This window comes from Echinops telfairi, unplaced genomic scaffold (assembly GCF_000313985.2).
Source record: "Echinops telfairi isolate 266 unplaced genomic scaffold, ASM31398v2 ScPeMD7_7458;HRSCAF=8496, whole genome shotgun sequence".
Taxonomy (NCBI): Eukaryota; Metazoa; Chordata; class Mammalia; order Afrosoricida; family Tenrecidae; genus Echinops; species Echinops telfairi.
Window position 1 is genome coordinate 43,952,715 of NW_022111358.1, and position 15,782 is coordinate 43,968,496.

At 55.8% G+C, this 15,782-nt stretch overlaps 1 protein-coding gene across 1 annotated transcript in view; it reads right to left on the minus strand.

Moving 5' to 3' along the window:
• Positions 1–15,782, minus strand: part of SDK2 (sidekick cell adhesion molecule 2) — a 291,898-nt gene that overhangs the window by 132,048 nt on the left and 144,068 nt on the right. The window contains exon 3 of the mRNA XM_030888129.2: positions 806–912. Coding sequence (XP_030743989.2) covers positions 806–912 — 107 coding nt within the window. The remainder of the gene's footprint in view (positions 1–805; positions 913–15,782) is intronic.

Genomic DNA, 15,782 nt, shown 5'->3' on the forward strand with positions numbered 1-15,782 from the left:
GAGGGCATGGGCTCTGGAAGAAGGGGCCCCAGGGTTTGGAAATTCCAGGGTTCACGAAGGCCTGCCCCACTCTCAGGCCCACCACGGAATCCTAGCACGCCCCTCGTTGAACCCCACAAAGGGACCACTCAAGAGAAGTCCCATTTCTGGACCCAGGAGGTATTTTAGGATGGGAGCAGCAGGCCAGGAAGGGGGTATTTGCTGACTGGTGGCCGGGGGTCTAGGCCCTGTAACACTATGGAGAATCTCTGATGCGGCCCACCCCTTCCTCCACCGGGAGTCTTGTGGGGGTGTTGGGGAGAGGCTGTTAACCCCACAGACTTGGCAATGGTTTACCACTTGATTTCAGTCCCCCTGCCTCTATGGGGACCCCTACTCATCACCTTCCCTCTCTGTCTCCCAGCACCCCAGGAAAACCGTGGCCCCCTTGATGCAGTTGCTCCAGGGCCCTGTTGGCTGGAGGATGGACCATTGGGGACATGGGGGCCCCAGGAAGTTGCCAGGCAGAGTATTGCATGCAGCAAGAGAGACTCAAGCCAGCTTTAGGAAGAACCCCCCGGATGAGGGCAGGATGCCGGAAGGAGGTTGACACCTTTAAGAGACAAAGGGACTGCTCTCATGTAAAGAACACCGAGCACAGACCCAGGGGGTACCTGGGTCACTCAAAGGGGCTGTGACCTTAGATGGCTCCGGGTTGGGATGACAGGGGAAGGACTTGGCTGCTGGTCCTGGCATGCGGGGCCCCGGGGTGGTGATGGCTGGGAGCCTGCAGACCCGCCCGCCCTGCTGGCACCCTGGTACTCACAGGCCACTTGCACCTCCGTCTGCCGCTGCAGTAGCGCGCCCATTCGGTTCCGCACGATGCAACGGTAGAAGCCGGCGTGGGTGCGGTCCAGGCTGCTGATCATGTACCTGGGGGCAGAGGACACAGCCCGTGAGCAGGGACAAAGGTGGGCACAGGTCCTCTCATCACCGCTTCCGGGAGGAAGGCCAGCGGGTTATGCTACAGAGCATCAGAAAGACCATTTCTCTGTGTGTGTGTGTGTGTGTGTGTGTGTGTTTTAAGAACATCATTGATTTGGTATTTCTATTGACAAGGTTCATAGGAACAAATGAAATATTTCAAATCAAAAGTCAACTGTTAGGTCTCACCTCCATGCTTATTTTGTTGGTAGGAACTATGCCTTTGCTGACTAAAGATCTTTAACACACAATGAATCAAACCTTTTGAAAAAGTCCTGGGAACCTTTGACAGATAACATTTTTTACACGTTTCTCTTCTGGGATCCAGAGATTTTAACCTTAACCACTCCCTGGGCACACCAAAGGGCTAATTGTCCCATACGGGTGTCTTGTTTTAGAATTCATAGGTTACAGTGGTGTAGTGGTCACCCGTTTGTAATCTGAGAGGTTGGCAGTTGGAAACCACCAGCCGCTCAGTGGGAGAAAGAGGGCTTTCTACTCTCATAAAGAGTGACCGTCCCGGAAACCCATAGGGGCAGTGCCACCCTGTCCTGCAGGGTCGCTGTGAGTCGGTGTGGACTCGATGGCAGTGAGTTTGGTTCGGTAGCAAAGTCAGTTCAACAGAAGAGATGCCAGTCTCACTCTAGCGTGGCCCCTATTGATCACCTAGAATCTTGATTGGCTCCCAATTAAAACTCCACAGCCCGGATCCCAGGAACACAAGGCATTCCTTGAATGGAAAAAGAGGGTAACCATCCCTTTTGAGAAACACTTAGGCACAGAGATCCCCTGCTACCTACACATGCTATTTGGCGGGTGCTTCTCTCCACATTATTTAGGTGGCTGGAGGCGGCCCCAGGGTTCCTGTAAATGTCAGCGTTTTATACAGGCACAGCAGTTAATAAAAATCAGTTCACTTACTATGAATATAAGCCACGTGTGTTTATATTTCATCCCACCCTTCCCCCTAGTTGGGAGTTCATCCTGGCTTGTCACAAAGGCCCCTTTCAATGGAAGGCTTGCTCCCAGAGGCCACAAGGCCTGGCCTGGGCTCAGCTGCCCTGGGAGGGGAAGGCAGTGGGCGAGCCCTTGACCCTCCCAGTGATCAGGCCTCCCTGGGACCTGTCTGGTCTGCTGGACACTGCTGTCCTCCCTGCCCAAGATTCACACCACTGAGAATCGTGGGGCCACATGGCTGATTGTGACCGGGCACGGGCTTTTTGCTGTATTAATTGAGATGGATGGAGGTGACATAGGCAGGGACATTGGATGTTGATGTGGTTCCCCAAATGCTCAGCATCTGCCCCTCCTCTGCATTTCAGACAGCCTGTCACCCTCCCGTGATAGGAACAGGTGGAGCTTGCGGGGCCTGGAGTGTGGACTGGCTGTGGGTGTGGGCTCTCGGGTCAGGACACAGGGCTTGGAAGTGGTTCCCGAAGCACCAAGGGAGCAGCAGAGGGGTAGGAGGGGTGGGGGAGCAGGCAGCTGGAGAGCAGAACAGGGATGCTGGAGGCAGGGCAGGGGCTGGGGGGGGGGCCCTGCAGGGTCAGGAGAGGGGCCTCTGACATCAGGACCAGGTCAGGACACTGCTGTGGCTGCGGTGTGCCGAGCTGTTGTCGATTCTGACTCACAGCGACCCCATGTGACCCAGGAGAGCTGCCCTGCTGGGTGTCTCAGGCTGTCATCTCACCAGGTCCTTCTCCCAACGAGGCCAAAGGGTGGGTTTGAACCAGTGACCTTTCGGCTAGCAGCTCATCAGTGTTCTCTGCATGGTGCTCTTCGGCATAGAAGGGGCTGGGGACCAGGGGCCTGTCTCCCTGGCATGCCGATGTGACCCCTTTTCCCCTCCCCGGTCAGGGGTCCAGCAGGGCCTTCAGAGGGACAAAGGACCCCAGGGTGGTCCTCCTAGATTCCCCAGTGTCCTAGGCTGGCTGACTCAGTGGACTAGCTGACGGGTACTTGCACCTTGGTTGGTGTACCCCGCCTGGGAGAGAGCGAGCCACTGACGTCCCTGGTCTTGCCAGGTTTTAAAATACCATTTCTGGCAGAGGGGCTGCCACCTGGCCCACCCTCACGAACATCATCCCTGTGCCAGGACCCTCGTCACCACGGCCATCCTACCCCACCGCCATCAGCATCTTCATCCCGATCAAGAGAGCGTCCGCGTCCAGGCACCGTCTCTGCCTCGGCCGCTGCGTTGAGTGTTTTCCCTACGTCCCTTCCTTTCACAGCACGGTTCCCAGACTCCCGGAGACCACGGACCAGGAAAACATCAACCACCACCGCCAGCACCCACCGTGGATTGACACGAGACGCCACGTTTTCATTTTCCCCAGTCAGATCATTCAAACTAACCAACCTCCAAAAGGGAAGGGATGGGATGGGGTGGGGAGGGCCGGGGAGGGACACAGAAATAGACATGGTCAGCGTGTCACTTAAAAAAAAGCACATTTCTTTTTGAGATCACTCAAAGGAAAACCCGGTCTCAGCATCGGGTGATTTTAACTCACTTGAAACGTAAGCTTATGAGCAGCCTGCTAGCCACCCTCTCTGTTCTCATTGTAGGGGGACAGGAGATCCCCATTTGGGGGTCTTCGAATGAGTCAGCACACCAACTCCACGGTGGCCCTCGGAGGACCCAGACAACAAGGCAACGTGTGCTCAGCAATCAACCGGCCATGTGCCGGCCCCTTGTTCTGGAAACACTGCCTGGTTTCCGAGCAGGAAAGGGGTGTGTCAGGGGCATGCCCTTTCACCATACTGATTCAATCTGTATGCTGGGCGAGTCACCCAAGAAGCCGGATTCTAGGGGACAGACTGGGCATCAGGCTCGGAGAAGGCTGACTGAGAACCTTCGAGAGGCAGAGGGACGACCTTGCTTGTTGAAAGTGGGAGGAGAGGAGCTCGAGGGCTGCCGCCTTTGTGGCGGATCACAGATCAGTGTGAAGAAGACCCAGACCCTCGCAACCAGACCAGGAGGTGACGTCATGGCGGATGGAGCAAAGACGACAGAGGTCAAGGATTTCATTGTACTTGGATTGGCAGTCGGCCCGCATGGACGCAGCTGCCAAGAAAGCAAGGGGTGTATGGCATTGGGCAAATCCCCTCACAAGACCCCTTTAAAGTGTCGAAGAGCAAGGGTCTTCCTTTGAGGAGAAAGGTGCCATCTCCTCCTATGCTTGTGAACGTTGGGAAAGGAATAGGGGAGGCTGGAGAAGAATCGATCTATTTGAATTATGTTGTTGGCGGAGAATATTGGAAGTCCCACGGAGTGCCGGAAGAAGAAACACACCTGTCTCCGAGGAAGGACAGCCAGACGGGCTCCTTAGAAGCTAGGATAGTGCGACTTCCTCTCAGTCACTGTGGACACGTTAGCAGGGACTCCTGGCAAGGGACATCCTGCGTGGTAAAGTAGAGAGACAGCAGCAAAGAGGAAGCCCCTCAGCAAGATGGACGGACACAGTGGCTGTAACCACAGGCTCAAACACGAACCAGGTGAGGCTGGCACAGGACTGGGTGGGGTTCCACTGTGCTGTGCCCACCCACGGTCACCGTGCGTCAGATCGGTCTCAACAGCACTAAGCAACAACTGCAGCAGGTTATCGGTTCGAGCCCACCCCGTGGCTCTAGGAAGACAAAGACGCTTGGAAACAACTAGTGCCACACACTCCCGGACCACGGGGACCTCAGAGTCCACAACTCCGACACCAGAGGAACTACGTGGTGTCTGGCCACTGCTACCGGCTTCCCCATCTCTGAAAGGGACCCCATTAGAAGGCCCTGGATAGAGGGGGAGAAAAACGTGGAACGAGACTCCCAACCCATACGAGAGACGAGGCTTCGTGGCAAGAGACCAGTGGAACCCTTGAGATCATGGTCCTTTGTCACCTGAGTTAGTTAATTGTGCCAGCCTGGCCGATAATCACATGTGGGGCTAATTGAAAGGCGGAGGGATAAATGGGCGGTGAGCCTCGCCTTTCTAGTTCTCGGGTCTCTTGTTTTGTGATGGTTGCACTGGGTGCAGCTGCCTTAGCAGTTCCCTGCTTCAGCTTGCAAGATTGACTTCCTACAAGGCATCCCCAAGGAGAAGCTACATGGACGTATCCCGATGCAGCCCTGGGTGCTGGAGCAGCCGTGTGGAGACCCCTGCTAGTGCTGAGATGCTTGTTCATTCACTGACTCAGCTTTCCTCCTGCAGTCGGCATCATTGCCTCTGTGTTGTGAGGTGGAGGACTTTGTGGACTGGTGTTGGGTTGATGGGTTAATGTTGGACTTGTGGGCTGGGGCAGCATTGGGTTGGGATGTTTTCGTGATGCACATTTTCTTTACATAAAACTCGCATACATGAGTTGCTGTGGATTTGTTTCTCCAAAGTACCTAGACTAATACATCACCCTTCGGGATTGGGAATGCGCCCACCCCAGGGATTGGTCTTCAGCCGAACAATAGACAGGCCCATGAGGGGGAACGATGCCACGAGCAGGCACACACACCTGAAGACCCAAAGGACAGTGCTGACGCCAGGCCAAGTCCAGCGGTCTTGGGAAAGAAGGAGGGATGGAGGCCGGAAACACAGGGAGGAGTGGGATGGATGAGGGCTGCCACATGGGGGAGCTGCCACGAACGGCCGGGAATAAAACGTGTCTTTGCTGTGGAAGGGAAGTCTCATCTACTCAGGAAACTTTCGCCCAATTCACAAGACACGCATGCACGCACGCACTATCACTGAGCCCATTCAGTCTCAGGAGAACTGCCCCTGGGAGTTTTGGAGACCAGCTCTATGGGAGAGGGAAGCCTCATCTTGTTCCCGTGGAGCGGCTGGGTGGCTTTGAACTTCTGGCCTGGCGGTGAGCAGCCTGACGTGCCACCCGCCGTGCCACCAGGGCTCCCCCAGACAAAACACTAGCAGCTCCTCGATTTTTCAAAAATTGAGCAGGATGGCCATGGAGAATGCTGAGCAGAGCATCTCTCTTCTGAGACAGAGGGGTCCCAGGCGTCTGCTTGGTTCTAGCCCCGTGACCTGGGTACTTTGCTGAGAGTCCCTGTCTGGGAGACGAGGAGGCAGCTTCACTTGACCAACCATCTCCCCCCATGCCTTTCTGACAGGCAGTTCAGCCCTGACACCGGACCCCAGAGGGGCTCACTGTCTCTCCGGCATTGTGTTTGCACAGCATTTCCCAGAATCCCCTGGCTGCCCAAGCCCCTTATCTCTGCTGCACCGGCTGTAGCTCTTATCTGTCCAGAGCGTCCATGCAGAGTGGAGATGGGGGTACAGCCGGCTAGCAGCCTCTGGAAACTTCCCTCACTCTCGCTCCATCCTGAGGCCAGTTGCCATCAGCCTCTGCCGCCACCGCCCAGGAGCTTTGTGGAAACAGTTTGGGTCTCAAAATCGGGGTGCGGACCAGCGAGAGAAATGGGCTAGAGGCAAGGGACTCTGGTATAAAGAGTGGAGCTAAAGAACCGGGCAGTCGGCTCCCAGGGGACTCTCCACCCCCCAGCCAGGGCGGATTAGGCAGTAATCCCGGCATGCTCCCGCTGACGGTAAACAAGGCTCCTATGGGCTCAGCTGCGTTGATTTCTAATCTGCTGCGAAAGCCTGGCGAAACAGTGCACTGCGGATTAGTTAAGTAAGCACAATCAGGCTCGTGCCTACCTTGCTTCAGGGTCCTCCATCCCTGCCGCTGTCACAGGGAAGGAAGTTCCAAACCAAGCAGCACCATGGATGTAATAGTCACACACCAGACTGTAGGAGACTCGTCCGTGGGGGTGATGGGCCAGGGTGGGCAAGAGCCAGGGGGTGTGGGACAGTGCACTCCGGGGGTCTGTGTGGGGTGGGGCATCCCTGGGTCCAGTGTTGAGGACAGAACCTGCTATGGTTAAAATATGCGAGACCTTGGACCCTGAGGGGACCCTCCTGGGAGCTGGCCTTTTGGCTGGGCTTGAAAAATGTAACAGAACACCTGCGGGGTCAGCAGGGGCCGGCGCCTTGCTCGTCCGCAGAAATACGCAGACAGACAACGACGGAGCAAGCAAACACAGTGTCCATCCAGAACGGAGGGGACCGATGAACGATGGCGTGGCCACGGTAGCCGCTAGGGACACCTGCAAAGGCTGGTGGGAGAGACCTGAGTGGAAACAGGGCATCCGAGCTGGAGCGTGCGTGTGCGCACATGTTATATGCGCGTGCCCACACGTGCAGGGAATGCAAACAGGAGGGAGGCAAGGCTGAACAACACCAGGGTCAAGGATGAGAACGCAGTCTAGCTGTTGCTGCGGTTACCATGGCGACCCATAGCCCAGCCCCGCTACATCCCTACTATTGGGCAGTTGGTGATCCAAGGGCTTTCATTGGCCACATTTCAGAAGTAGACTGCCCGGCCTTTCTTCCTGGTCTCTGCGTCTGAGAAGCGCTGCTGTGGACACCGATTCAGCCGCCTGGCAACACGGAGTCGCTTTTTTGCGCATACAAGCTGCGAACGTTCAGTGTCAGGCTTAGAAGCCTGATGACCAGCCCGGTAAAGAGAATTTGGGCTGGTCAGCCACTCTTCTCCCCAGGTTCCCCCCCCAAGTTAACAAGGTGAAAGAATGAACAGTGCGATCCTGTTTAGCTAAACTGAAATGGAGCCCCCCCTCCCACGCCCCAACACACAATGTGTACACATCTGTGCAGAGGTACAGATCCCAGAGTTTGTTCCTGATGGATTCCCCTTCTTGGGTTATCTACCTGTGGGGAGAAGTCTCGGGATGGGAGGGGGAACAACCTTCCCTCCTGGGTGTGATGTCTCTCTGTACCGCGGACTTCCTTTATCCCACACATAACTGCTTTTGCGGTCACAATAAAACAAGGGCACGTGTAGCGCGCGTAAAACCTAAGCATGCATGATCGCATACGGGAAGGCCCGGGGCTCCTTGGGTTGAATTTGTTTGCGGATGTCAACGGTGTGCGGAGAAGAGTGGCTGACCAGCCACTCCTCTCGGTCTGCGGCACATTGTCACCCTCCTCCCCAGGGCAGGGTTCCCAACCTCTGGCCACCTCTGCTGTGGTCTCAGGGGAGACACCTGAGCTTACCGGGAGGTGGGCCAGTGTCAGCCCCTTCCTGCCTGACTTACAACCTCGGTCTCCAGCCAGGAGAGAAGAGTCACAGGGGCTGTGTCTTCAGAGGCTGGTGAACATGTAGATTGACCCACCTTCACCCGCCTACCTGCCCATCTCTTCATCCATCCACCATCTATCGATCATCTATCGATCTACCATCTACCAATTGACCAACTTGTCATCTAGCTATCCATCTCTTTTGATCTATCAACCATATCTATATCTCTGTCATGTAGATAGCTAGCTATCATCTATTTCTATCCACCTGTTCACCTATCTACCTACCAACCTACCTGTCTTCTAGTTAGCTATCATCTATTTCTACCCATCTATCTATCTATCTATCTATCTATCTATCTATCTATCTATCTATCTATCTATCTATCTATCTATCTATCTATCATCTATCTATCCATCCATGTATCTATATCCACCTACCCACCTACTCATCTATCCATTCATCATCTGCTAATCCTCTGTAACTTATCTATCTACCTATCTATCCATCCACCTACTGACCTACTCTTCTATCCATCCATCCATCATCTGGGAACGCTATGTATCTATCTACCTATCTATCCATCCACCTACTGACCTATTCTTCTATCCATCCATCCATCATCTGGGAACCCTATGTATCTATCTACCTATCTATCCATCCACCTACTGACCTATTCTTATATCCATCCATCCATCATCTGCGAATCCTATCATCTATTAATCCTATCTGTCAATCTATCAACCACTCTATCAATCTGCCAATCAGCTAGTAACCATATCCATCAATCAACTATCCATCACCTGTTAAGCACATATATTTATCAATTATTAATCATGCCTATCCACCTGTCATCTATTGACCATATCTATCTATCATGAACAAGATATTCACATGAACCCAAAACCAGAGAAGAAAAGGTGCACAGGGAAGACCTTCACCCTCATCTCCCCCACTGCTCTGTCTTCTGCACCCCCCTTCTGAGGAGGCCACACTGAGTTTCCTGGGTAGCATTTCCGAGTCCCTTTATGCAAATACCAGCCACTGCAAATGAACAGTCCCCACCCCCTTTGTAGACAGGAAGCAGGGCCTCCCTCCTCACGGCTCTCTCCACTCTGCATTGTGCATGGAGAGGTGCACCTTGGGTGTGTCGTCACAGCCACACAAGAGCTCCCTCCGCTCTCCTGACAGCCTGAGTGGCCCGGGCTCTCTTTGCAGGAGGACGCCTGGTGCTCTCCGAGGTAGAAGGTCAAAGGGAGTGCCAGCCCCGGGAGGGCCATAGGGGTGGGGCAGAAAAGAGGGGGCCCAGGAAGGTCCCACAAGAGTCCCCATTCGTCACGGGCTGTCCCACTGTTTCCCAGAAGGTCCAGGTAGCTCAGCCCACCTGCTGCCCCAGTGAAGACGGGCCAGGGTGCAGGGCACATGGTGAAGACGGCCCGGGGAGGAGCTGAGACAGATAATTGGACTTCAGAGACAAGAGATGCACGAGCAGGGGAGAAAATGACTGTCTAACAAATGTGGCAGCTTCCCCAGCGCGGGGGAAGCACAGTGCCCTTTTTGGATCAAGTCCTTGAGTGTCACAGCTGATATTTAAAATGATTCTTACTCACATTAAATAAGATATTTCAATTCCATGAAGCTGTCAGCAGCTGATGCGGACACGAGAAATAATAGGCGCGCTCTCCTTGTATTGTCCTCGTTAATAAATCAGGCGCTGGGGAGATGCGTGCCGTGCTCACCCGGAGGAAGGGTGCATATGCGTGCACACACGCATGCTACACATGTACACGCACTTGAACATACCTGTCCATGTGTGTGCACACTGCACCAAAACACACCTGTGCACATGCACACACCCATACCTGCGCCTACCAGTAAGCACACTCTTACACACGGACACATATGCATGCAGATTCCAGCACATGTGTGCACACATAAGCACAGTCACATGCACACTGCTGGCACACTCACATACACACAGTCATGCAGACACATGTCCACACATGCACATACTGATATAAAAATATACACATATGTGTGTAACACTCATGTACACATGCACACAGACCAATGGTGTACTCGCATGCTCGCCCCGTCACACACACACTTGTATTCACATTTATGCACAGACATACATGTGAGCACACACACCCATTCAAACACACATGTGTACACATGTGTGCTCGTGCACATAAAATCCCTGAGTGCACATGTGCCACAGACACTTCCATCCAAGGGACCCAGGGCTCATGCACATCCACCCAGGTCCGCCCTGCTCAGGCCCCTCAGATGTCCCCTGACTCAGGACACAGACATGGGTGCTTTGTCTCCTCCTTAGGTGTGTGCCGGAGGGAGGGACCAGGCGTGTGCACGCGCACACCCACCCACCCACACACACCACCACAACACACACGCAGTGCACATAGACACACACTCGCCCACACACACAGAGCACACTCACTGCACACTCAGTAACAGATGCTGAGTTGGGAGGCAGGCTAGTGAGCCCAGACACTCAAGCCACGCGTCCACTTGGCGGGGCCAGAACTGTCACGGGTTTGTTGACTACGTCATGATGTCGTCATCCTCCGTCCTCACACAATGCCAGCGACGCCCGTTTTCCCATCAGGACCCAGCCTTTGGAACTTCAGCATGTCGCTACGCTCCCAGTGGGTGTGTGAAGATAATGATGTAGTCACAGGTTATCATAAAATCACGAATGCACGACACAAGGAACACAATAATGACCCTGGCAAAGAACTATCCCCCTGAGGTAATTAGTTTATTGTGCCAACCTGGCCAATAGACACATGTGGGGTTAATTGAAGGGCGGAGGGATACATGGCTCAGTGAGCCTCATCTTTCTAGTTCTCGGGTCTCTTGCTTTCTGATGGTTGGACCAGGGTGCAGCTGCCTTAGCCAGTTCCCTGCTATAGCTGGCAAGGCTCACTTCCTGCAAGACATCCCTGAGGAGAAGCCGCATGGACCTACCCCGATGCAGCCCTGGGTACTGGAGCAGCCGTGTGGAGACCCCTGCCAGCCCTGAGATGTTTACACATTCACTGACTCGGCTTTCCTCCTGCACTCGGTGTCTTAGTGTGTGTTTTGTGAGATGGAGGAGGAATTTGTGGATGGGTGTTGGACATATGGGTTAATGTTGGACTTGTGGACTTGGGCAGCGCTGGGTTGGGATGTTTTCTGGATGTGCACTTAACCTTTATATAAAACTCTCTCTTATACATGAGTTTCTGTGGATTTGTTTCTCTAAAGTACCCAGACGAACACGCCCCCATTCTAAGGGGTTTACATGCCTATCATGCGCCTCACTCCCTGCCACCAAGTCCATGCTGACTGGCAGTGACCCTGGAGGACAGAGAAGGACTGCCCCTGTGGGTTTCAGGGGCTGTAACTCTTTATGGAAGCAGAGAGCCATATACCAGCCTGTTTCACCCTGCAGTCCCCCTGGAGGCAGTGCTAGCAGAAGTCTCAGTTTGTGGAGGAGAACGCTGAGGCTTGGAGAGGTTGAGGGTGAGTTACTTACCCACTTACCCATGTTGACTAATCAGTGCCCCGTCCATTGGGAGAGTCTAGTCACAAAACCAAATCTCACTTCCACTCAGTCCATTCTGACTCCTAGAGACCCTTTGGGACAGGGCAGAACTGCCGCATGTGAGTTTCCAAGACGGTGACTCTACGGGAGTAGAAAGCCTCGTCTTTGTCCTGAGGAGCAGCTAGTGGTTTCGAACCACTGGCTTTGTGGCTCTTAGACCAGCACCTAACCCACTGTGTTACCAGGGCTCCCATAGAGAAGATGAACCTCTTCTGGATTTGTACCTAAAGGCCTGCTCTGGGGTCTGTGCTGAGAACAGGCAGTTTTGAGCATCTGTCCCCGTCCCCTTCGACACAGACTGTTGGTGCCGGAGGGAGTCAGAACTGGGCCCCCAGAAGGACACTGCTGCTGAGCTGGGACCACCCTGGTAAGAGGAGCTTGCCAAGGAGGGGCCCCATTACTCAGGAGAAGCCTCTGGTGGGTCTGCAGACGGTGGAAGGGCAGACTTGGGTGGTGGTGGGGTGGAGGCAGAGCTAAAGGGTTCTGAGTGGGGTTGTCACTGGGACTCTAAGAGTCCTGGGTGCCAGAGGAGGTGGCGGGGGCACAGCGAGGAGCTCAATGGAAGTATCCGGAGCCCGCGGATGTCAGGGCCAACACCAGGGAGGACACCAAGAGGACGGCCCGTGCTGAGACCAGACAGCGCAGTTCCGGAGCCCTGAATCGGCCCTGCTATTTTAGGCTGCTTCCGTCCCCCCACGCTGCATTCTCCTCCCACATCTTGGAGTGTGACATGCACACTCACACGCACACGCAGCTCCCGCTGATGGAGCCCTGGGGAAGGGGGGCCGGTGGGAGGAGGGCTGGGCTGAGAGTAGATGGGGGCGAGGAGAGGTGGCCACTGTTCTCAGTATCCTCGGGAGGTGGGGGAGGGCCCTGGCTTGTCCCTGCACAGAGGGTGGACAGGAAAGGGCACGGTGGCCTTGGAAGTGAGAGGACCCGCAGCACCGCAGGCTGGAGGGATCATAACCCAGGGGTCCCCATGACTTTGACGATGGACCCTGCAGAACAGAGGCGCTGGTGGGCTGGCAGTGGTGGGCCTGCCCTGCCATGCTCCATGCCTTCAATACTCGTTCTCAGGCTCTGGGACTTCCAGGGGTGGGTGGGTGGCAGCCAGGACTTGCCCGTATGTGGGGCACCTGCAGCAGGGTACTGGGGCTCCTCAAAGACCCCCTTTTCCAAGGAATGGCAGCACCCAGCCTTCCTCCAGCTCCATCAAAGCTCAGTAGCTTCGCCCCCACCCCCACCCCACCCCCCAGCCAGAAGGAGCCTCCTTGCTGCCTGAGATGTCTCCCCAAGGGTTGCCGTGGATCCAAATGGACCTTCATGTCCCATTTATTTGCACGTCCCCACGTGTCCTGAGCCTGGGTCTGACACATTCTGCCGCCCCGGGCACCCATCGGCCTAGAGCAGGGGTGGGCCATGTCCAGCCCGCGGGCCTCTATAAGGCCGTGAATCATCCACGCATCACCCAGAGAAGGGGTTGCAGCCATCACATGAACAAAACCAGACCCACCATCATGGAGTCAGCTCCGACTCATCCCGGCCCGACAGGACACAGCGAAACCACCCAGGAACCAAGAGAACCAAGCGCGCTGCCCAACAGGACAGGGGGAGATCGCCACTCTTGATGGGCGCAGAGAGCCCTGTCTTCCTTCGTGGAGTGGCTGGTGGTTCTGAGCTGCTGACCTGAGCGAGCAGCCCAATGTGTAGACCCTGGGTTCCATGGCCATCTCATTAGGGGTGAGATAATTAATTAAATGTTTAAACACGAAGGCCTGAGAATGAGGTTATAAATATCCAGATGGCCCTTGGCGGAAGAAACGGCCAGGGGTTCCCACCCCCCACCCCACCCCCCCGGCCTGGAACCGTGGTGGGCGCTCAGACAACAGTTCCTGGGGGAGTGAATGAAATGGCATGGAGCAAACCCAATGGGGTCCCCAAAGATGCCTGCAGCCTGGGACCCCATCACTGCCCGTGCTAACAGGGGGTACAGGCGTGAGTAAGTGAAGGAGCTAAGGAGTCGAGCCTGGAAGACCCAGGGGCACCCAAGGTAAGCACTAGGCTCCTTAAAGGAAGGAGGCCGCGGGCCAGAGACCAGGAAGGGGCTGTGATGATGGGTGCCCAGGATGGAAGCATGGGTGCAGCTGCAAGCCAGGGAATGGGGGTGGCCTCGGGGACCTTGAACAGACAAGGCTATGGCTCCCCCTCCCTGAATACTGAACTCCCCGTTCTGACACACAACAGCCCCGCGGGCAGAGCAGGCGTGTCCCCGTGTTTCCGAGGCTGCACATCGTTCTGGGAGCGGAAGTCTCTCTCATCAAAGGAGCCCCCAGTGGGTTCGAACTGCTGGGCTTGAGGTGAGCCGTCGGACTCACAGAGAATTGAGCCCTCAACTCTCCCCCAGAGCGTCCAAGAGGTACCACCCCCTGATGTCAGACTCTCGACTTTCAAAACTGGAACAAGGACAAATAACGAAGACGATGATGATGGTGTCGGTATGCAAAGCAAGATGATTATGAGTATCACTGCTCTCACAACAATGACAAAGAGAAAACGGAACTCACTGCCCCCGAGTCAGTGCTGACTCCCAGCGACCCTCTGGGACAGGCCAGAGCTGCTCCGGTGGGTTTCCAAGGCCCTAGCTCTTCACGGGAGCAGAATGCCCTGCCTTTCTCCTGCGAAGCGGCTCGTGGGTTTGAACTGCCCACCAGCAGATACCCCACTAGGCCGCCAGGGCTCCTTGTCTCGAGCTAGTTGACAGCACTAAGTAGCAAACACAGCCAGATGGACTCCCAATTAGGGGCCTTGGGTAAAGCACGCAGCTGCTGACGGATAGAAAGGTCGGTGGTTTGAACTCGCCAGCCGCTCGGAGGGAGGCAGATGTGAAAGTCTTGGAAACCCCATGGGGCAGCCGACTCTTTCTGTCCTACAGGGTTGCTGTGAGTCGGAACTGACCTGCTGGTAGTGGGCAGTGGGACTGGGTTGGGGATGGGACAAGGGTGGAGGAGGTGTGGGGGGAGGGCAGCGTAAGGGATGATGGAAGAAGCAGGCTGAGGCCCTGAGTGTGGACCTGCCTGAGGGGTCTGCAGCTTCTGGGCCCACGGTCTGATCTGCTTTAGAAGTGGGAGAGGTACTTCCAGGCCTGTCCCTGCCCCTGGCCTTCAGCTCTGAGCCTCACTCACCCAGGGCAGCGGAAGCCCTACGGACCCCACCCTGTGGTCAGGGTGGCTGGGTGTCAAGGCATTAGGGACTTAGCATTGGGGCAGCCCCGGGGCTCAGGGTCAGCGAAGGTTAGGTGGCCACCCGCCCTGTGGCTCTATCACCCATGAACAACTCTCCGTGAACCAGGGCCAGGCTTCATGACCCTGTGACCTGGCAGCCTGCAGGTTTCCACTGAGCTCTGGCTGGGCAGGAAACTGGTGGGGGCAGGGAGGTCTGGCAGGGGTTGGGGTCTGGGAAGAGGGTGGTGGGGAAAGGCGTGGGGGCGGGGCTGTCACTGCTTGGGGGAAGACGCAGGAAACCTCCCCTGGGTCCTGAGCCAAACACTTGGAGTGCACCCTGGGGTGTCAGCCTCTCATTGGACCTTCGGGGCTGTGGGGAGCATCCCCACCCCATTTTGTGGGTCCTTGCCTCAGCCCCGTACGCAGCTCATGGTCCCCCAGCCCAGGGGCAGCAAAGTGAGACTAGATCCTAGACCCACCTGTCTCCCATGGTGCCCTACCCTGCCCTGACCACCGGGGGCCTCTGCTCATCCCCTCCCACCCCAGAGAGAGACTCTGCAGGGACCTGTCCGACCCAGGGCCTCCATCGGACCCCTGAGGGAGTGAGAGGGGACAATGATGCCACCTCTTACTGCCAACACAGAGGGGGACACAGGCTGCCAGCAGTTGAAACCGGAAGGGCTTCAGTTTGCATGAAAGCAAGAAGACCAGAGAGGGGACTGGGAGGAATCCTGAGGCTGGAGGGGCGGGCGGAGGGCTCGCTGATGGACAAAAAGAAGGAACGAAAGTCAAGACGGAAAATGCTTCTCTCGCCTGGCTGACAATCAGACAGACCCCAGACCGTCGTCTCCCACTCCTCCGGGCACCCTCCCGTCCCACTCTGGGCCGGGAGCC